Source organism: Chelonia mydas, chromosome 3 (assembly GCF_015237465.2).
Source record: "Chelonia mydas isolate rCheMyd1 chromosome 3, rCheMyd1.pri.v2, whole genome shotgun sequence".
NCBI classification, from domain to species: Eukaryota; Metazoa; Chordata; order Testudines; family Cheloniidae; genus Chelonia; species Chelonia mydas.
In genome coordinates, this window is record NC_057851.1 from 79,948,005 (window position 1) to 79,970,746 (window position 22,742).

General features: G+C 44.1%; 1 protein-coding gene across 1 annotated transcript in view; it reads right to left on the reverse strand.

Moving 5' to 3' along the window:
• The window catches only part of SNX3 (sorting nexin 3), a 35,120-nt gene extending 12,604 nt beyond the window's left edge, over positions 1-22,516 (reverse strand). The window contains exon 1 of the mRNA XM_007057403.4: positions 22,080-22,516. Coding sequence (XP_007057465.1) covers positions 22,080-22,241 — 162 coding nt within the window. The 5' untranslated portion in view covers positions 22,242-22,516. The remainder of the gene's footprint in view (positions 1-22,079) is intronic.
• Between the last annotated feature and the right edge of the window lie 226 nt (positions 22,517-22,742).

The following is a 22,742-nucleotide window of genomic DNA, read 5'->3' on the forward strand; positions in this document are numbered from 1 at the left end:
TAACCACAACATTGTTCATTGTACTAATGACTAAGCGCAAAAATGCGGCTAACAAGACTCTTATTATACTAAAAGTCAGGCTTATATTTAAAGATGCTGGCTTTCTGTACAGAACACTATTCTTATCCCCAGCAGGGAATAAATTAGGTCCCCCAGAGTGCAGGATGAGGATTCCCAGAAATAAAGAACTGGATTATTTCTCTCTGATTTCACCTATTGGCTTTTTAACTGAGTTCAACCTTCCGCATTAAAATATTAAGTCTTTGTAAGTGTCTAAAGATAGAAAGGCCTTTACAATATTGAGTGTTTTCTGCAGGTGAGATTTCACATTTTAGATTCCCTCCTCTCAAGTTACTTAATAAAAGGGATTAGCTGCTCTTTTATTCAATGCTAAGATCAAGCCTATGAAAAGAGTTCGCTAAGATTTTTCATACTTCTGGGTACGGAAGTCTATAAAGTTAATCTTTAAACAACATATCAGGCTTACAGGTACAATGTTGGGGTAAAAGTGCCAGTTCAGCTCATTTTACCTTCCACATTTTCCCTTTTGAACTTTTGGCACAACTGTGATTAAATCTGACTCATTAGTTTAACTATTTCAGCACTTGGTTTGTTTCCTGTGCCTCCCAACTTCTATCAGTTCCTCCAGTTTTGAAATACCCTGTGGCTAATTGATGCAGTTTCAGCATTTGTGAAAGCATCTACTGGTATTGATTAAGTCTACTTCACAAAGCCCTGAGAAACATAATGGGTTAGACATACAGCAAGTATTTCATAACTGAAAGTTATTGATGAGAAGTCATGTGGACTGACCAGACAGTGTACTTTTACTATACTTCAAATCCATGACCTGAAGGAAGCTATGAAAAAGGACTAGCAATGTATTAACCCCTTTTTTCATTTAATATTCCTTTTGAAGGAAGTAGAATCACTGCAGTTACAGCTATTTTAAATAGCGCAGATACAGCCATATTCGTTTCCCAGAAGTACACCTGTTTGATACATCTGAATGGATCTGCTTTCAAGCAAGTCTGCAGACTGAAAGCACTGTTTTGCTTTCCTGTTTCTCACCCACCCTGCTCTCACTTTACAAGGTAGGTTAACAGAGAGGCTGTATTCCCAGTGGAAGTGGGCTATACATGCCTCTTTACAGGAGCTGATAGAGGGGCTCTTGAGCAACCCGAAGTACCAAGATGAATCTCATTAGAAGGGGTGAAATAGCTTTTGCATCCCTTTCAACCTCTGATGAAGAAACAAGAAGAGCAGGCATCAGATGATCTAGCCAGGCAGCTACCTATTGTACCAAAGATTCATGAAGAAGCTGTAACTCCCAGCAGGTGAGGGCTGGGATCAGTTCCTCATGAAGAGGGATCCTGCTAAGATAGTGCAAGGAGGCATAATCTATGGCACCAGGTAACAATGCCAGCAAGCAAGAGATCCAAACGAAGCCTACCAGAGTCTCTGGCTAATATGAGCAGCAACAGGATTAACCTTTCATTCACTTACTCACTATAAGAGCCACAGATCACCATGACCCATGAGATTAGGGAGAATTACCACTGATTCCAGTAGCTACTGCTACTGCTTCAAATCCAGACTCCAGCGAGAAACTGCTGAATTGGAATTCATTTGCAAATTTGATAAATTAACTTAGGCTTGAATAGAGACTGGGAGTGGCTAAGTCATTATACAAGGTAACCTATTTCCCCTTGTTTTTTCCTACTCTCCCCCCCCCCCCCCACCCCAGCCAGATGTTCTTGTTAAACCTTGGATTTGTGCTGGAAATGGCCCACCTTGATTATCAAACACATTGTAAGGAGAGTGGTCACTTTAGATAAGCTATTACCAGCAGGAGAGTGGGGTGGGAGGAGGTATTTTTTCATGCTTTGTGTGTATATAAAAAGATCTTCTACACTTTCCACAGTATGCATCCGATGAAGTGAGCTGTAGCTCATGAAAGCTTACGCTCAAATAAATTGGTTAGTCTCTAAGGTGCCACAAGTACTCCTTTTCTTTTTGCTACAATTAACTGTTTCCTATTTACAGCACTAGTTTGCACTATTTCTGTAAGAAAAATTCACTAAATTGTTTCATAAAGGCTGGTGAGCCAGCCCATCAAAATAAGCAATAACCTTAGTCTAATAAGGTGAAAACAAAAGAAACAGCTTTTTTGCATCAGTCTAAGCTGGCACGGTAAGGGTGGCTGGCTATGGCTCGTTAAAAAAGTGGGACCACAAAAGAGCTGAAGTACTTCAGGGATTCAAGTCTTTTTTAAAAAAAACTGTTTTATTTCTCCATCTAGGATCAAAAAAGACAAATGCTTACTGGGGCCCTTTACTGTTTACAAACTGATATCCAATGCATAGTCACCAGACTGCCCCATCCTGAGTGTTCACCAGGCTGCTGTGAGGGGGACCCACCTCACCACACTCCGTTTTACTCCTCCAGAGTCTGAACAACGTTCATGCACCGTGTGACACTCTGTACCTCAGGGAAACACACTGCACCCACATGTTCATCCTTCTAATAGGATTGTGTGGTATCCAATGCAAAGTTTGTCATGTCGGGTGTCTTCGGAAGGCTCATGATGCACTGAGCTTTATTGTTATAGCAGTGTTATAGGTTGTAATTTGATGTATACAGTTATGAGGCTGAAAACGTGTCCTCATGGCTTAAAACAAGCCCAGGCAAAAAACTCTCCAGGAGCAGTTCACACCTCATCAGGGCATGGATGGGACAAACCCAGCCCAACTTCACAGGAACACTGGCCTAGGCGGCAACAAAGGATCTGTTGGACTCTCAAGTGAGTCACCCCCCTTCTGCTGGTCAGTCTGGGACTGCGATGAGGTAATGCTCACCTGACTCTGCTCCCCCCCTCAAAGCCAAGAGGGAAGAAAGAACATTATGAAAGGGAGAGATGTTTGCCATGCTCTCTCTCCCCCACCTCCATCTACAGACACTACCACCAATCGACTGAAGCGCTGATCAAAGGGGACAGCCTGGCTGAAGGTCAACCAGCCAGCCTGTGGTGAGAAGCATCTAAGGGCTTGGCTACACTTACATTTTATAGCACTCTAACATATCATATTGCTGGCTCAGGGGTGTGAAAAAATCACTCCCAAGTGCAGTAAGTCAGAGTGCTTTAAAGCGCTAGTGTAAACAGGCTGAGTGCTGGGAACTGCGCTCCCAGTGCTCAGAGCGAATTCCCTCATGGAGGTGGATTACCAGGAGCACTGGAGAGCTCTCTCCCAGCGCTCATGTGCGACCACACTTGCACTTCAAAGCGCTGCCGCAGGAGCGCTCCCGTGACAGTGCTTTGAAGTTTCCAGTGTAGCCATGCCCTAAGTTTGTAAGGGCACTGAAAGTGTTAAGATCAGCTTAGAACGCGTTTCGGTCAAATGAAATAAAAGCAAATCGACTTATTGAGCTTTGACTTATAATCAACTACAAAAAAGATTTTTTTAAGTAATACACTTGTTTATTCTACCTGAAACAGTGTGTGTTTGGTTTGAAGCATGTCAGAGACTCCCCTTGGGATAACAAGCCTGATACATATCAATTTCTTTGTTAAATTGACAAACTCAGAAGCTTGCAGCGTCCACCGGGCATAACTGGACACTGCAAGATGGAGGTTCCTAGGATTGTGTCTGGGACCAGAGATATTGGGTAGTGTCATTCAGTTGCACAATCCAAGTGCTCACTCCCATAGTTGGAAGCAGTTTACATGCTAGAGGCTGTGCATGAACAGCCTGGGAGTGGGGGTTCTCACAGCAGAGTAGAGTAAGGCTGGCCCCCAGAGTTGAGGATTGGAGTGACCTAGCAGATCACTGGTCCAGATACCACCAGTGGAAGGTCACATACTGCCCTTAGTTTAAGGTCCCTAGGCACATTCTCAGGAAAGAGAGTCCCCATCTTGCACCCAATCCTGAGAGTTTAGACCTCAAGGTCTAGTTGCCCAGCCCCCAGGATCAGTACTGACGCCCCCAGACTCCTGCATAGCTTAAACACACCCTCTCCCAGAACCCACCCACATGGGCGTTCAGGGTCTATAGTTAACTTCAGGGAATATGATAGATGTCACAACAGAGACTTTGCACAGGATTCTAAACCTTTGCTCTTTACTTAAGCATGAGAAATATACAAAAATACCCCCTTCATACATTTCTCTAACAGTTTATTCACCACTCTGAAAAATTTGGACTGCAGTCAGGATCCTCTGTGGACTGTCTAGGGTCCTTCTGCTGCAGCACATGTGTTTTCCTCTTAGTTATGGAGCCCCTCTCTCTGCCTGCATACTTTGACCTTGGTTGATCCTGCAGCTAAGCCAAGCCTCTACTGCTACAAAAGCATTCCTGCCTCTGCCCTAAGTTTCCTGTGTGGCTTTGAGAGTCTCAAGTCCCACCACTAACAGCTGAGTCCTTGTGTCATGTGTCTCGTAATTTTCCACTCTCCAAATCCCAGCCCTTTACAGGCAAGCTGGAGGAACTGGTTTCTCCCAGCTGTAGCCAGCCTCCTTAATACATCTCCTCTCCACTGTATCTAGCCTGGGAGAGACATGGTTAGAGGCTTGTCAGCAATGGTGGATACCAATGTTCCCTCTAATTTTTGACAGGCCATGTGTGCAAAAAATTTCTTCTGTGCAAATTTGTGTGTGTGTGTGGGGGGGTGTTTAGGATCTGTGTGCATGTGCACCTGTGCACAGCTTAGAGGGAATGGTGGTGGATACACAGGTATACAGACATTCCATGATATAGCAATTTTCATAAGAAAAAAATCATGATGAAGCCAGAATTCATAAATTCTACAGACCGATTCCACAAAGCATCACAGTTCTCTAAGAGAAACTGAAGTTGGTATTCTGGAATACCAGAAGTGCAATCATATGCTTCTGAAATGACAATACAGATTCAAAATGCCAGCCCTACAAAATCTGTTTGGAATCAGAGACCAAATGTATTCTTTCTGGGTCAAACAACAAATATTCTGCAATCTGTCTGGACTTTGAGTCAGGGAGGGAGTTACTAACCGTAATCCAGCTCACTCTTTTACAGCAATGTTGGCTATGCAAGACTAACAAGAACTAAAGATGTGTCCATAATCAGACAACACAGAGAGGGAGAAAAACAAAGGCATCTCTGGACTCCAAGTTACTTCAGAACAGAATTGCATCAAGAGTTATTCTGCTAAAGATTTTAGCCCTCATGATTCCAAAGGAGTCCAGTTTATTTTGGTTGGATCCATCTACTTTAACAAAAGACACCATCAGAGTATCCTGTGTATGCCAAAATGATCAGACTGTTCAAACCAATGCTTTGTTCTCCCCCATTAGAAGAGGAAAGCAACAATGGTAAGAATTTATATTTCAACTCATGGAACAAGTTCCATTAAAGAAAATATCACCAATAGAGTTTCAATTTGCATCCATGCAAATCTGCAGCATTTTTGGCCTCTGGAGATCTTTCATAACCAGCTCCTTGTAGCCCATACTCCCTCCTCTAGCCCATGTTGCTCCAAGGGCAGAGTTTGATCTCAGGGCACAAGGACTCCCCTCCCTCTTGGTAGGAGCTGGAAGCTAAGACAGCTATATGATGGGAGATATGGAGGCACCTTTGGAAACAGGTAATTTCAGGAACTTTTTTGCTTGAGTGTTTTCCTACTTGCTGATCATATTGGTATGAACATCCACTCTCACAGCCCTGCTGTTTGCCCCCCTCCCACCTTTGTCCTCCACTAATGTACAAAGGACCAAAACCAAGTTTGATACCTGAATTAACCAAACTGCATTCCTTCCCATAACCTTCATCTACCCTGTATTTGGAGTAAACTTTTCAGGTCAAGGACTGTTGTGTGCATCCAGAACACTGGATGCCCAGTCCCAATTGGAGCATTTGGAACACAAATAATTACTTTAGAGAACTGCAGAATTAATAAGTCACTTACACACAATGAAAGGGCTACAAAATTCAAAGCCAAGCGTAAAAAGGCATAATATGCTGTAAGTCATACCTGCTGTATTTTGTTTCAACATAAGCATGAAGAGTGCTTACATTTTTGTTGCAAGAAGTCTTTATGGAAAGCGTATTAAATTGTATTTGTACCACAAACAAAACCTGATGTTTGATATGGTTGAGCCAACATACCAGAACTTCAAGGGAAATAAATTCATTATAACCAAGATTAGCTACCAGCTACCATCATTTAGTTTCACTCACTCAACAAGGGGTTTAATTTATCAGATTTGCCATTGTTAGCACTTCAGTGGTCTCTCCCATTTCAATCCATTGTGTGTTAGCTATAACTCCTCTCCTGTTGTGTTGCTCTGCTCCATTCTGCTGGTTTACAGTCAAATGGAATTTACTAAAATCCTATTCTCTAATATATTAGCAGATTAATTCTGCTAAGAAACATTTCCCTAGCAGCATATGACAAGTAGGAAGAGTATAGCTATGAATTGGATTAATGTTTGGGCCAAGGACAGGTTTGTGGACTTGGAATAATCAATTTCCCCTCTCAAAAAGGCTAGATATTGGCACATGCACTGAACAGTGACTTATTGGCCCACTCCTACAGAGTTGCAACTTCAAGTTCAATGAGAGTTCCAGGTCTCCCACACATCTCAGAACTGGCTCTTGGTTATGACAAGACAATACTAGGAGCCTGATTTTTCAAGATGCATTAGCTTGGTTGTAAAAAGTTGCCCTGGGTAACAGCTATGCCCAGCCCAAGATTTAAGCACTTTAAAAAAAAAGAAAAAGAAAAAAAAAAAAAGAACTTGTTATGTAAATGAAAAGCTGAATACTAATTTAGAAAGGCTAATCCTTAAACTGAAATTTGGCAAACTGTTGCCCATGAATATGGTCTAATCCCCTTCAGGCTTTTAAAAAAAAAAAAAAAAGCCCACTAGCCAAGATTATACATATGGTAAGACAGGTAGGAGTTGAATTTAGAGGGTTAATCATTTAGCCTGTAAATAGAAGTTTATTATAGAAGTAAAAGTAATCAAGCTTTAGATGGTTTTTAGAAAGTATTTAAAATAATTACTCACTTGATCTGAAGAAGCCCTTCCACAGCAGCCACTCATGTTCCTATTACCAGTATGCATTTTGAAAACATTCATGCAAAAGACATTAAGACGATCTGTATAGTGTTTAGGTTGCTTTAGAGGAAGGAAAGCTGAAGTTGACATTCCATCTGTAAGTCATTCTGCATGCTCTGGCAGCTCACCCACACACTTGCATGAGTTCGATACTTAACAGTAATTTTGCATTTCCTTCAGTATGGGACAGTTTTATTCAAAATAAAAACTATCTGAAAGTAGAACTCATCAAAAACATTGCAGTACTTGTCCCCCCCGCATACGCTCTCCTCTTAACTACCCTGTTGCCATAGCACCTCTTTGCATGTAGTATTTTGAAGTAAGCTATAGTAGGTCTTCATAAAAATGCACTAAGTTCACTTTTGATGGCACAAGCTTAAATGCAATTAACTTTCAAAAAAGATTCTATTGCGTTTTATGGAAAAAACTACAATTGAATCAGCACTTTGAATTCAGACCTGTAAAAAACCAAATAGAACATTGTCTTCAGCAATGAAAAGAGCCTTCCATCGTCCCGCAATAAAACATGCATCATCCCAGTGGAGCTCTGACACTGTAAAGCAGTAACATTCAGGCCTGGAGTCGTGATCCTTTATTACCTTCTGCCAGCCAACTGGAAAATGGAGGGCTTTAACATATAACCCATTCATTGTTATGGCAGACATCTAGTGAATATTTTGACACTACCAGAGTTCTGAAGTAGGAAGACAAAGCTAGCAAGTTATTAAATCAAATTCAGAAGTTACAGTAAAAGGTCTCCCTAGGAAAAAAAAAATCTCAAGAGTAGATTGAATGTTATTCAAAACCCAGGAGTTCCCCCCCTCACTATCCAAGATGTTTAGATCTGCCCCTACACTTGAGTTACCTTATACAATATGCTCCCCTGGAAAAGAAAGTCTTGCATTTGGATTCCAAAATACAGTTAGATATAAGTACAGTAAGGGCATGCAAGACTATTTAATACTTTTTGGAACACGCTCTTGCTCATTCTGAACTAGTGTTACATATACATCTGCGTCACACCATCGTCTTCTTCCCCTGTATTGCCACATAATGGGATATAAAGAGAAGCGATAAGTCAGACAAGAACTTTTTTACAGTGCTGTAGTCTTACAAAGACATTCCTATATTGAAAGCATTTTGTTTTAATTTAAAGCTCAAATATGGAGTTCAACTTTATAAGAATATTCTGTGGACACACCCACTAATGTTACTATTGAATTTCATACTTCAAGCTATGGCACATTGGACAAGGGCTCGAAAAAAAAAACCCAATGCCTGCTTGTCAGGATAAGTTTTCAACTTGCCATTGATGACTTAAGCTACTTACTATCAATTTCTGCAGAACTGAGACTCCCTTAAGATAAGCTTCTAGTCCACCTGGTTGCAGAGTAAACCTTACAAATGCACCGTTGTCTTTAAGACTATAGATTACTTCAGTGTCCATGGTGCTGCTCAGAGTTCTAAACATCAACAGAACACTGACTTAGATTAGAACTTTGTTGAGAGGGTGTACTCTAAGAATTGTCAGTTTCACTCTGCTGCTCCTAAATAAAGTTATCAGCAGAGCCAGGCACTGACATATTCACAAAGGTCAGAAAGGAGGCTCAGTGAAGTAAAATAGAACTCTAGAGGAGGGAAAAAAAAAAAAAAAAAAAAACTGTTCTCACAGGTGATTTCGTTTTTATCAAATAGCTTCTCCCCAGAAACTGAAGGATGGAGATGGAAGCCCACCTAGAGGGTGAAAGGGATAGTCCTCTGTTAGAGGTCCTACCACTTCCCTTTGACAGATGAGAATTCTGTGCAAGCCTATAGCAAGCGGGTTTAGCTTCTGGAAGCTTTTCCCTCAGCCCTGGTTAAGTATCAAAAATGTATAAGCTGGTCCTAATGCTGCTGCCACAAAATGCTTTTATAGCATAGTTCCACATGACCCACCAAACCGAGAAGTCAGTCATTCTCCATATCCAATATGCAAGGATTGAAGTCTCCCCTCACAAGCTGCCTCTATTCCACACAGAAAAGAGTTAGCAACACTAACTTCAGAAGAGAAGGCTTGAGTATCTATATATTATACCTATCTTGTTCATATTTTAGTTTGTCCTTTGCTTACATCAGCTCCCCAAATTTGAAAAGCAGCAAGCTTTTATAGTAGCGATTTGTATATAGTTTGGTATGTTTTGGGAGCATCATTGTGTGCAGTAAGAGGACCAAACTCTACTCTATTTTTCTGGTGCAAGTCAAACATCTGAGGGCAGAATTCAGTCCATCAACTCTACATTTGATCTTATTGCCTCTAAGTTTGTTTTTCCTCTAAAATACACGATTGTCACCAATGCACAATTACATGAGGCAAATATAAATTGAGATAGCAAGAGCTTTCAGGAGATCCAAAGACTGAAAAGACATCACTACTTATGTCACAAGGGAGCAGCAGTTTTGCATCTCCAGCAGTCTAAACCAAGACTTGCTTTATTCTCAATAATGATCAAACAATATATGCTTTCACACAGCTGTCCATTGCTGTTAGATATGAAGCTAGAGCACCTGGTTGCAGGTTATGAACTATACAATGTTTTATGCCAGTCAGACAGGCCAGAAATTTTCATATGCCTTTACTGAATTCAAGATAAGCCTACAAACATAGCTGAACACTTCATACACTCAGATTCCTAACTAGAGTTAGGGAAACTATATTAGTGTAAAAAAGAAGTTACTTGGTGTTCATAAATGCTTAGTTTTTAAAAAATTCTAAAAAAGATTCCCTTCACACTAAGAAAAACATCTTAGCCAGCCAACTGACTGACTTGAACATAAAATTGATCACTCTAGAGAAAAGTGATAATCAGTTTGTTATTTCATAAATATCCTGGGATTTTACATATTTTTGTATCAGCTATGGAATGAATTCTTTGGCACTGATTAGGTATATTTTCCAGTAGGTTGTTCACTTAGGGCTTAAGTGCTGGGTACAGCTGGAGACCCAAAAAGGAGTTGTTTACAGTTCCTTAATCCTGGAATCAGTTTTTTCATTATCTTGGTCACCAACATAGTTTAGAACAGTCTTGGGGCTGCTCTCTAGTGCTCTACCTTGTAACAGCATAACCTGGAATGTGTAGGACATTCATCTCTACATCAGAGAGGGCACAGAGATGGAAGTACCAGTTCTATGCCATTTGAATATTCTCCCATGCTAGGCTAAATCTTCAACTGTGCAGTTAGGATTGCATTACAGGCACTTTGTCTAAACTGTTGTGTAAGAAACTCCTGAAAATTGATATCAAGGAATCTTAATCATTGTAAGTCTTTCAAATGGCCAGATAGCAGAGGCACAAAGTTACTTCTTGCAAGCATAGGGCTCTCTGATGCTACAATGGTCACTTAGTTCAGAGAAATTGATTCCTTTACAATTAAGTTTTGCTTTCCCTTAAAATAAAGCAGTTAATATCAAGTCAAGTTTTGATAAGGCTGAGTAGGGCTGCAGACTTGTCCTGGTATAAAAAAAAAAATCCAAAAACCACACCCCCACACACCAAAATCATTGATCAGTCCTAGTAAGTTTAGAAGAAGTCATGGGTTTTGTTTTTTGCTACAAGTGACAAATGAGACACAGGGACAGTGGGGGGTGGGGGAGGGGCGAGGAGAAGAGAAAGAGGAAGGAGAGCTAGCTTGCCCCCATACTTACCCTTCGGGGCAGCTCCTATCCTATGAGGCTGGGCCTGGCTCACTACTCTGAGCATTGTGACCTGGCACAAGTGGTTGCAGCACCACTCACCCAAAGTTGGCCTGGCTGGCCGATGGCCAGGCTGAATCTGTGTGAACGGTGCCGTGAACTCATATGCCAGGTGGCAATGCCAAGAGTGGTGAGCGAGGCCCAGCCTGCAAGGTGAGTATTGAAATCATGGACAAGACGTGGACAAACGGGAAAATCATGATATCCATGACATTTCCCTACCCCACATCATGACACTGCTGCAGTCCTAGCTAGGATATCTGATATTATAAGGCTTCCTTATTTTCTATAAGATGTTCTGAGTTTTGGGAAAGATAAATATGACAGTATGAAATTTGAGCTGACAAGAATGTTTTTGGCAAGCCTCCTCTAAAATAAGGAGAGATCTGAAATATTCTGGTATCACATGCCTACTTGCCCTAGTAAAATTAATCAGTTATATTTGCTAAGTTCTAATCAGTATGGCACAGAACATTATGAGTAGAAAACTGCATTTTACATACAAAGTAGAAGTATTTATATGAACACAAAACACCATTAAGACCTGCATTAATTGGTGTAAACCAAAGTGTTCAGAATCAATATAATGATAGAGCACATAGAAGGGCATTGAAGAAATGCGATTCAACTAAAGGTTTGGAATTCCTAGATTTTATATTATGCTGAATGTGGACAACACTTCAATAATCCTAATTTTTAGTGCAGGTAGTAATTTAGATATTTTCCTAATGAAGACTTCATACTCAAACCATTTAGAAATGAATGGATGGGCATATTTGGTCTGCTTCCCATTGTCCTGAAACAAGGAGTTACTATTTCTTAAACCACTTCCCCTTTCAGAAGTTGACATTCTAATTATTTCTCCTAAGCTAGTATCCTATAATGTATTTCCAGTTCTGCACTTGCCTTTCAACAGTATGTTTCTAACAAGTCTAGGAGAGAGTTGTGAATGCAGTTGTATTATAAGTTGTAAAACTTTCAACTAAATAAAAAAAAGTCACACACGCAATTTCAAAAAACAGGTACCAAATTTGTTCCTCCTGTGCTAATCAGTGTTTTTGAAAAGCCTACAAAGGGTAAACCACCACCACCACCGCTCATTGTGTTAATGTTTTGCTTTCTCTTGTCCCCTCACACACACACACAAAAAAAAGGAGGAACTTAACTAGAATTAAAGCCAACATTCTTAGCCTGAGTCTACACTAGGAGTTGGTCAAATTTAGCAGCGTTAAATCGATTTAACCCTGCACCTGTCCACACGACAAAGCCCTTTCTTTCGACTTAAAGGGCTCTTAAAATCGATTTCCTTACTCCACCCCCGACAAGGAGATTAGCACTGAAATCGGCATTGCTGGGTTGAATTTGGGGTACTGTGGACACAATTAGATGGTATTGGCCTCTGTAAGCTATCCCAGAGTGCTCCATTGTGATCGCTCTGGACAGCACACTCAACTCAGATGCACTGGCCAGGTAGACAGGAAAAGGCCCATGAACTTCTGAATTTCAATTTCCTGTTTGGTCAGTGTGGCAAGCTGCAGGTGAACATGTAGAGCTCATCAGCGTAGGTGACCATGATGGAGTCCCAGAATCGCAAAAGAGCTCCAGCATGGACTGAATGGGAGGTACTGGATCTGATCGCTGTATGGGGAGAGGAATCCATGCTATCAGAACTATGTTCCAGTTTTCGAAATGCCAAAACATTTGTCAAAATCTCCCAGGGCATGAAGGACAGAGGCTATAACAGGGACCCGAAGCAGTGCCGCATGAAACTTAAGGAGCTGAGGCAAGCCTACCGGAGAGGCGAATGGCCGCTCCAGGTCAGAGCCCAAAACATGCCGTTTCTATGATGAGCTGCATGCCATTTTAGGGGGTTCAGCCACCACTACCCCAGCCATGTTTGACTCCTTCAATGGAGATGGAGGCAATACGGAAGCAGGTTTTGGGGACAAGGAAGATGATGATGAGGTTGTAGATAGCTCACAGCAAGCAAGCAGAGAAACCAGTTTTCCCCCGACAGCCAGGAACTGTTTCTCACCCTGGACCTGGAGCCAATACCCCCCGAACCCACCCAAGGTTGCCTCCTGGACCTGCCAGGCAGAGAAGGGACCTCTGGTGAGTGTACCTTTTAAAATACTATACATGGTTTAAAAGCAAGCATGTTTAAGGATTAATTTGCCCTGGCATTCGTGGCTCTCCTGGATGTACTCCCAAAACCTTTGCAAAAGGTTTCTGGGGAGGGCAGCCTTATTGCGTCCTCCATGGTAGGACACTTTACCACTCCAGGCCAGTAGCAGGTACTCGGGAATCACTGTAGAACAAAGCATTGCAGTGTATGTTTGCTGGCGTTCAAACAACATCTGTTCTTTATCTCTGTTATCCTCAGGAGAGTGATATCATTCATGGTCACCTGGTTGAAATAGGGTGCTTTTCTTAAGGGGACATTCAGAGGTGCCCGTTCCTGCTGGGCTATTTGCCTATGGCTGAACAGAAATGTTCCCCGCTGTTAGCCATGGGGAGAGGGGAGGGCGGAGGGACTAGCCACACGCTGGGGGAGGCAAAATGCGACCTTGGAATGAAAGCACATGTGCTATGTATGCAATGTTAACAGCAAGGTTTACTGTGAAAGAGCATACCCATTGTTCTATAAAATGTGTCTTAAATACCACTGTCCCTTTTTTTCCCCTCCACCAGCTGCATGTGTTTCAAGGATCACAGGAGCTTCTCCCTCCCAGAGGCTAGCGAAGACCAGAAGAAGGTGAAAAAAAAAAACGCACTCGCGATGAAATGTTCTGAGCTCATGCTGTCCTCCCACACTGACAGAGCACAGACAAATGCGTGGAGGCAGACAATGTCAGAGTGCAGGAAAGCACAAAATGACCGGGAGGAGAGGCGGGCTGAAGAGAGTAAGTGGCAGGCTGAAGCTGAAAGGTGGTGGCAGCGTGATGAGAGGAGGCAGGATTCAATGCTGAGGCTGCTGGGGGAATCAAACTAATATGCTCCAGCGTATGGTTGAGTACAGACTACCACTACAGCCCCTGTGTAACCAACCACCCTCTTCCCCAAGTTCCATAGCCTCCTCACCCAGAAGCCCAAGAAAGCGGGGGGGGCGCCCCTCTGGCCACCCAGCCACTCCACCCCAGAGGATTGCCCAAGCAACAGAAGGCTGGCATTCAATAAGTTTTAAAAACTTTTAAAGTACTATGTGGCCTTGTCCTTCCCTCCTCCACCACCACCCCTCCTGGGCTACCTTGGTAGTTATCCCCCTATTTGTGTGATGAATTAATAAAGAATGCATGAATGTGAAGCAACAATGACTTTACTGCCTCTGCAAACGGTGATCGAAGGGAGGAGGGGAGGGTGGTTAGCTTACAGGGAAGTAGAGTAAGACAAGGGGTGGGGGGTTTCCATCAAGGAGAAACAAACAGAACTTTCACACTGTAGCCTGGCCAATCACGAAACTGGTTTTCAAAGCTTCTCTGATGTGCACCTCGCCCTCCTGTGCTCTAACCGCCCTGGTGTCTGGCTGTGTGTAACCAGCAGCCAAGCGATTTGCCTCAACCTCCCACTCTGCCATAAACGTCTCCCCCTTACTCTCAGATATTGTGGAGCGCACAGCAAGCAGTAATAACAGTGGTAATATTGGTTTCACTGAGGTCTAAGTCAGTAAACTGCACCAGCGCGCTTTTAAACGTCCAAATGCACATTTCTACCACCATTCTGCACTTGCTCAGCCTGTAGTTGAACAGCTCCTGACTACTGTCCAGGCTGCCTGCGTATGGCTTCATGAGTCATGGCATTAAGGGGTAGGCTGGGTCCCCAAGGTTAACTATAGGCATTTCAACATCCCCAACAGTTATTTTCTGGTCTGGGAATAAAGTCCCTTCCTGCAGCTTTTGAAACAGACCAGAGTTCCTGAAGATGTGAGCGTCATGTACCTCTCCCGGCCATCCCACGTTGATGTTGGTGAAACATCCCTTGTGATCCATCAGTGCTTGCAGCACCATTGAAAAGTACCCCTTGTGGTTTATGTACTCGCCAGCTTGGTGCTCCGGTGCCAAGACAGGGATATGGGTTCCGTCTATGGCCCCACCACAGTTAGGGAATCCCATTGCAGCAAAGCCATCCACTATGATCTCCACATTTCCCAGGGTCACTACCCTTGGTATCAGCAGATCTTTGATTGCGTTGGCTACTTGCATCACAGCAGCCCCCACAGTAGACTTGCCCACTCCAAATTGATTCCCGACTGACCGGTAGCTGTCTGGCATTGCAAGCTTCCACTGGGTTATTGCCACTTGCTTCTCAACTGTGAGGGCTGCTCTCATCTTGGTATTCTTGTGCCTCAGGGCAGGGGAAAGCAAGTCAAAGTTCCATCAAAGTGCCCTTACGCATGTGAAAGTTTTGCAGCCACTGGGAATCGTCCCACACCTGCAACACTGTGCGGTCCCACCAATCTGTGCTTGTTTCCCGAGCCCAGAATTGGCGTTCCACCGCATGAACCTGCCCCATTAGCACCATGATGCCCACATTGTTAGGGCCTGTGCTTTGAGAGAAGTCTGTGTCCATGTCCTCATCACTCTCGTCACTGTGCTGACGTCACCTACTTGCCCGGTTTTGCTTTGCCAGGTTCTGGTGCTGCATATACTGCTGGATAATGCGTGTGGTGTTTAATGTGCTCCTAATTGCCAAAGTGATCTGAGCAGGCTCCATGCTTGCTGTGGTATGGTGTCTGCACAGAAAAAAGGCACAGAACGATTGTCTGCTGTTGCCCTGACGGAGGGAGGGACGATTGACAACATGGCTTACAGGGTTGGCTTAAAGGGAATTAAAATCAACAAAAGGGGTGGCTTTGCGAGAAACTGAATGGTCCCCTCAAGGATAGAACTCAAAACTGGGTTTAGCAGGCCGTTGATTTCACAGAGGGAGGGAGGAGAAAATGAATACAAAACAAATCTGGTCGATTTCTTGTTTTGAGCCACTTCATCCATCTTTATACATCTTGCTGGCAGCAGACTGTGCAGTACGACCGCTAGCCATCGTCATCTCCTGCGTGCTCGGCAGAAGATGGTGCAGTATGACTGCTGGCCATCATCATCTGCTGGCTGCTGATTAAAAGACAGTGCACTGCCGGTAGAACTCAATTGCCATGACACGAAACTTAAAAGGGAAATGACCTGGCTGAGTCACTCCCATGTTTGCCCAGGTGCCCATGACCTCATCAAGGTCGGTTAAAAGAGCACCCAGGACTACGCTGACGATGGCTACCAGTCATACTGCACTTTCTGCTGCCAAAAGGCAATAAACTGCTGCTGTGCAGCAATGCAGTACCACGTCTGCCAGCACCCAAGAGACATACGGTGACAGTTAGCTGAGCGGGCTCCATGCTTGCCGTGGTATGGCGTCTGCACAGGTAACTCAAGAAAAAAGGCGCAAAACGACTGTCTGCCCTTGCTTTCACAGAAGGAGGGAGGGAAGGGGGGCCTCACGATATGTACCCAGAACCACCCGCGACAATGTTTTAGCCCCATCAGGCACTGGGATTTCTACCCAGAATTCAAATGGGCGGTGGAGACTGCGGGAACTGTGGGATAACTACCCACGGTGCAACGCTCCAGAAATCGACGGTTGCCTTGGTACTGTGGACACACTCCGCCGACTACATGCACTTAGAGCATTTGTGTGGGGACACACACAATCAACTGTATAAAAACACTTTCTACAAAACCGACTTCTGTAAATTCGACCTAATTTCGTAGTGTAGACACACCCTTACAGTATGAAACATTCCTTGTACAAGCATAGCTGAGTTCTCTATTTCTCTGATACAATCTCTTGCAGAGAATCTGTACTTTACTATAAAGGCTAGACAACACTACTGCTTAGTTATGAAAGAACTCAGTTACATTACAATTCTATATTTCATAGAGCAGATCTCCATAAATATTGTTCAGACTGTTGGCATATTACATGTACCAACATATTTAATCCTCCTGGCATAAAGTCTACAATGTAAACTCTTCTTGCCTAAGTCATTTGCAAAAATGGAAGTACTGGAAGCTGAAACCTTGTCTCAATACGTTTAGACTAGGGGTTCTCAAACTGGTGGTCTGGACCCCTCAGGGGGTCACGAGCTGTCAGCCTCCACCCCAAACCCTGCTTTGCATCCAGCATTTATAATGGTGTTAAATATATTAAAAAAGTGTGTTTAATTTATAAGGGGGGAGGGGTGTCACACTCAGAGGCTCGCTATTTGAAAGGTGTCACCAGTACAAAAGTTTGAGAACCACTGGTTTAGACCATACCATAGGTGGTCAATTTCCAATAGGTTTTTTTTTTTTTTTAAAAGCATAGGCTTTTTTAGAAAAAAGTACAGATTATTATCCACCTTAAGTGCTTAAGTCAATTGACAATGGGACCTATGCCCTTTTAAATATTTTACCCAACATCAAGTGGTACTACTCATCCTGAGCCATTGGTTAAGCATTCACAAATTCAAAGCTAAAATACTCACCTAGCTGTATACATCATATCAGCACATTCATTAAAGACGTGCTTCAGGTATATTCACAATTATTTTCCTGTTTGAATTTCAGAGGGGGGGAAAAAAAAAAAGACTGAAGTGCTGCAAGAATATAACAAATATGAAATTCTACCACTTATTCGCCTCCAATGTCATGGTCAGAGCAACTGAAATTTTAAAAGTGGAAAGCGGATAGAGTGTAAGACTATTATGGAGTTGTCTAGTCACAAAAAAGCATGAATGAGAACTTACAAATAAAACTGTTAGCTGACAAGTGTTTGCAGACAGTTCCTTTTTTAATCTGTAGATGCTGGAAGAATTTATTCTAGGCTTTAAGAAACACTTGAAGTTAATATTGGCAAGTGGGTTTATTAATGCATAGTGGCTTTTAAGTATCAGAAGTTTAAGCTTGTTAGAAATAACTTGATCCCTCCAACTGAAATTCAGCCACCAACTTTTTAGCTAGCTAAGTGAGAAGCATTTTAAAATGAGGACAAACTTGTGTAGAACCAAGCAGTCATATCAAACCCTGCCAACCAAGGCTTCCAAGCTCTCAGATAAAATGTAGTTTAGGAGTAATTTTAACCTTGGATTCCAAACTCTAAGAGGGGCCTACTGTAGATAAGCTTTAAAAACCTCAAACTACTATATCAGGTCTCATCTGCTGACTGGCAGCAAGCTCTCTTGTATGCATAAGGAGAATTAAGCCATCAGCTTCTGCATAATTAAAGCTTTCATTTAAAGTTTCTAGCCATTGTTCGTGAAGATAGTTTACATGCATTTAACACTTGCAAGGTTGACAATGTTCTCTTCCTCTGTCTAGAGACTGGCAACTCCAGTGCCACCACTGCTGCTTACCCAAACAGCAGCTGAGTAAAATTGAGAGAAATGGTTAGTTTCACTTCTACTAATTATATCCCTGTGGGTCTTAGTGAAGCCATCAAGAACAGCTTCAAGCAGCAGCCTGGAGTTATTCACAAGAGAGGATTTCTCTCCCACCCCAGGGGCGGAAAAAAAAAAAAAAAAAAAAAAAAGACTGGGGAGGAGTACAGTAGCCCAGGTTTATTCCTCCCTAACAGTAGACAGGAGGCTATGGAGGGGAGGGACTAGACAAGGCTACTTTTACCACCCAGCATCTAGAAGGGGTAGAGCTCCACATGACACATACTAGCCATTTACTACTCAAACAGGTATAAGCAACTGAGCCCAAAAAACAGTCTAGCAACAACACTCCAGTAAAAATCCCAGCATTCTCCCTTTCCCTCTCCACCAAAACCAGCAGAAGGCTGGGTTTAGGAGAACACTGACCCTGGGCCTTGGTAGTGGGACCCAATCCACCCCTCCTGTAAATAATTTTAGGCATCCAGCTAGTAAGTTTTTCTAAGTCTTGCACTACATCAATATTGTAGGCAAAATCCGCCTCACAACAACTTCACTAGTGCCAGGATTTTACCACAAGTGTCTATGTTAGCCAATCCAAGTCAAGTGAGACCAATGTTTTAACATAATAGTTCTGAGTCAAAGGGAGTGAGGAGGGTATTCCATAGAAGAGTAAGTAATGAGATACATCCAAACTCATAGGCATTTCAGAATTTAGGCTCCACTACCATTAAAATCCAATTATTTAGAGAGTAGTAAACATGCAGAATACACACTAGATAACTGAAGTATCAAATTCTATTTCTCCCTACCCTGTTTTATACACACCATCATTAAAGATACATTTAACTTGCAATTTAAGTTCAAGATTCAATATTTTGCTCATATGTCAAGGTTGGCACCATTTTCAGTTAGCATATTTCTGCGTGGGATTTGTTAATAAGTAATTCAGAAGATTAAGAACATTACATCATGCAAGTTTACTTCAGCCCATTATTTTGACAGTACAAGCAGAGACACTTTTAGACACTTGGTTTGGTAATATTACTTCAGTTTGATATTACATTATTACTGTGCAATTCAATTGCTCCATTTACTAGAGCAGGGATGGGCAAACTTTTTGGCCCGAGGTCCATATCTGGGTATGGAAATTGTATGGCAGGCCATGAATGCTCAAAAAATTGGAGGTTGGGGTGCAGGAGGGGATGAGGGCTCCAGCTGGGGCCAGAAATGAGGAGTTGAGGGTGTGGGAGAGTACTCCAGGTTGGGACTGAGGAGTTTGGAGGCGGGAGGGGGATCAGGGCAAGGCATTGGGGCATGGGAGCGTCTCAGGGTGTGGGCTCCAGGTGGTGCTTACCTCAAGCAGCTCCCAGAAGCAGCAGCATGTCCCCTCTCCGGCTCCTACGTGGAGGTACGGCCAGGTGGCTCTGCACACTGCCCTGTCTGCAGGCGCCACCCTTGCAGCTCCCATTGGCCACAGTTCCCGGCCAGTGGGAGCTGCAGGGGCAGCACTTGGGGTGGGGACAGCATGTGGAGCCCCATGACTACCCCTATGTATAGGAGCCGGAGAAGGGACGTGCCACTGCTTGTGGGAGCCGCACGGAGTGGGGAAAGCCCCAGACCCCACTCCTCGGCTAGAGCACCAGAGCAGGGCAAGTCCCAGACCCCAGTTCCCGGCAGGAGCTCGAGGGTTGGATGCAGCCCCTGGCCGCAGTTTGCCCACCCCTGTACTAGAGCAGCAGCAAAAAAATCTAAATAGCACCCACCCACATTAACACTTTACAAGATGTCATAAAAATAAAGGGAAGGGTAACCACCTGTCTGTATACAGTGCTATAAAATCCCTCCTGGCTAGAGGCAAAACCCTTCCACCTGTAAAGGGTTAAGAAGCTAAGATAACCTCACTGGCACCTGACCAAAATGACCAACGAGGAGACAAGATACTTTCAAGTCGGGGGGGGGGGGGGGGGGGGGGGGCGGGGGGGAACAAAGGGTAACAGATCAGGAATGCAGTCTCAGAACTTCTGTTAGTTAGTAAGTAATCTAGCTAGAAATGCATTAGATTTCCTTTTGTTTAATGGCTAGTAAAATAAACTCTGCTGAATGGAATGTATATTCCTGCTTTTGTCTCTTTTTGTAACTTAAGGTATTGCCTAGAGGGATTCTCTATGTTTTGAATCTGATTACCCTGTAAGGTATTTACCTTTTCTTTAATTAAAATTCTTCTTCTAAGAACCTGATTGTTTTTCATTGTTCTTAAGATCCAAGGGTTTGGGTCTGTGTTCACCTGTACAAATTGGTGAGGAAAGGGGGTGTAGGGCTTGGGAGGATATTTTGGGGGAAGACGTCTCCAAGTGGGCTCTTTCCCTGTTCTTTGTTTAACACACTTGGTAATGGCAGCATAGGTTTCAAGGACGAGGCAAAGTCTGTACCTTGGGGAAGTTTTTAACCTAAATTGGTAAGAATAACCTTAGGTGGTCTTTCATGCGGGTCCCCACATCTGTACCCTAGAGTTCAGAGTGGGGAAGGAACTTTGACACAAGACAACATTTTTTTATTTATAAATTCTCTTCATTGTCTTAGTCAAGAGCAAAAAAGCCAGTTGCAGTTTTATTTACAGTATTTTATTTCCATCAATAAGCCTGTATCCAGCTCAGACACTCCCCCCCCCCCCCAATAAAAAGGTTAGCTCCTTTGCTCTGCATAAGGATGGGATCCATTATCACACAGCTTTCATATGCCTCTCAGGAATAGTTTATAATCTAAAATAAATTCCCATGCTTCTATTAGCTGAGCCCCATTACACCAATAAAATATATTCAGTCATTACTACCCACCCTGGCAAACAGACACCTACAAGATATCCATACGCATATGTTAGCCAGGAAGATTACTTAAGGTCTGAGCTCCAGTTTCAATAGCCTGAGAAACCTGACAGACACCCAAATATATAGCAGAAGCTGCTTACTTAAAAAAAAAAAATAAAATAAAAATGTGATATTATGTTTTGCACATCTTCCTTAAAGTGAACCTGTCACTTCTCACTAAAGAGACAAGGTGGGTGAAGTAATATTGTTTATTGGACTAACTTCTGTTGATGAGAACTACAAGCATTGGAGCTACACAGAGCTGAAGAGCTCTAGCGAAGCTCAAAAGTGCCTCTCTCACCAACAGAAGTGGTCCAATAAAAGATATTCCCTCCCCCACATATCCCAGGGCCACCACAGCGACAACACTGCCAAGTTGTCACGAACACAAATAAGACCCCTCTGGGGCACACACCAACTAGCAGGAGAGTTAGATAAGCTAAACCATACAAAGGCCATCATCAAGCTTTCCCCTAGTCCTCCAAGGCAGACTGGCTCACATTGGAGCCAAGCCCCGCTCTGGTCTCAGTGCCACCCTCACAAAAGCGGAGTGGGCGGGAAAGGAGAGTCAAGTGTCCCCCTTATGGCAGGTTTACACTACAGGTTAGGCGGAGTTTTAACACCTGGTGCGAACACCGTGGAACAGGGGCGGTTTGAGGCGCCAATCTAGGCGGCACCACCTCAGCTGCTCAGGCGGGGCTCGTAGCCGGGCCCTCGGCCCGCCAGCACGGGCCCTCCCAGCCGCAAGATGGTGAATGTGAGACACGGCGCTACCCGCGAGGGGGATCCGCAGCCCCAGCACGGCCCAGCCCCCCGCCGTGTCACGGTTACAGCCCCGAGGGGCTGGGGAGAAGGTCCCAGCCTGGAGTGGGAGGGAGCAGAGAAGACGCTACCTCACCCACGCGGCGGGGGAGGGGAGACGCAACCCTGGGGGGCGGCGGGGATCCACTGGGCGGCAGCAACAGGACACCGACCCTCCCCCCTCACCTTGACCCTGATCTCGTAGGTGGTGAAGCGGCCCCGGCCGACCCCCACGGTCTGCGGGTTGCTCACGTCGATCTCGAGGAAGTTGCTGGGAGGCCCGTAGGCGTCGTTCAGATTCTGCGGTTTGCTCATGAGCCGCCTGGTGTCCGCGATGGTCTCGGCCATTTCCCTGCCCGCCCGCGCCGGGTCCCCGCCCCTCCCTCGCAGACAGCCGCGCAGAGACAGCAGGAACGTAGCAAGCTAACCCCACTCGCCCTCTTATTCTCCGGCAAACAGCTGACTCCCCAGCAACGCGCAGCGACCCGGCCGCCGCCCGGCACGAGCGGATGCGCCCGCCACCCGCGCAGGGAATCCCGGGACTTGTAGTCCTTTCCCTGCCGCCGAACTCGCTCAGAGCTAGCACGGGCAGGGGCGAGAAAACTACAACTCCCATACTGCACCGGGAAGGGGCGCAACAGGCAGGACTTTGAAAAAAATTGTCTTCATGGGCCCGCACGCAGAGGGAAATGGAAAGCTACATGGGGCAGGCCCAGATCAGTACTTGGGGCCTAATAATAGTTATGGGGAAACTGCCAGGAACTTCACTAGCCCTAGGATTGAGTTCATAGTCTCTGCATTTGTGAGGGAGGGGGAGTTGCAGGCTCCTCAGTCACTTCTCCTCCTTTC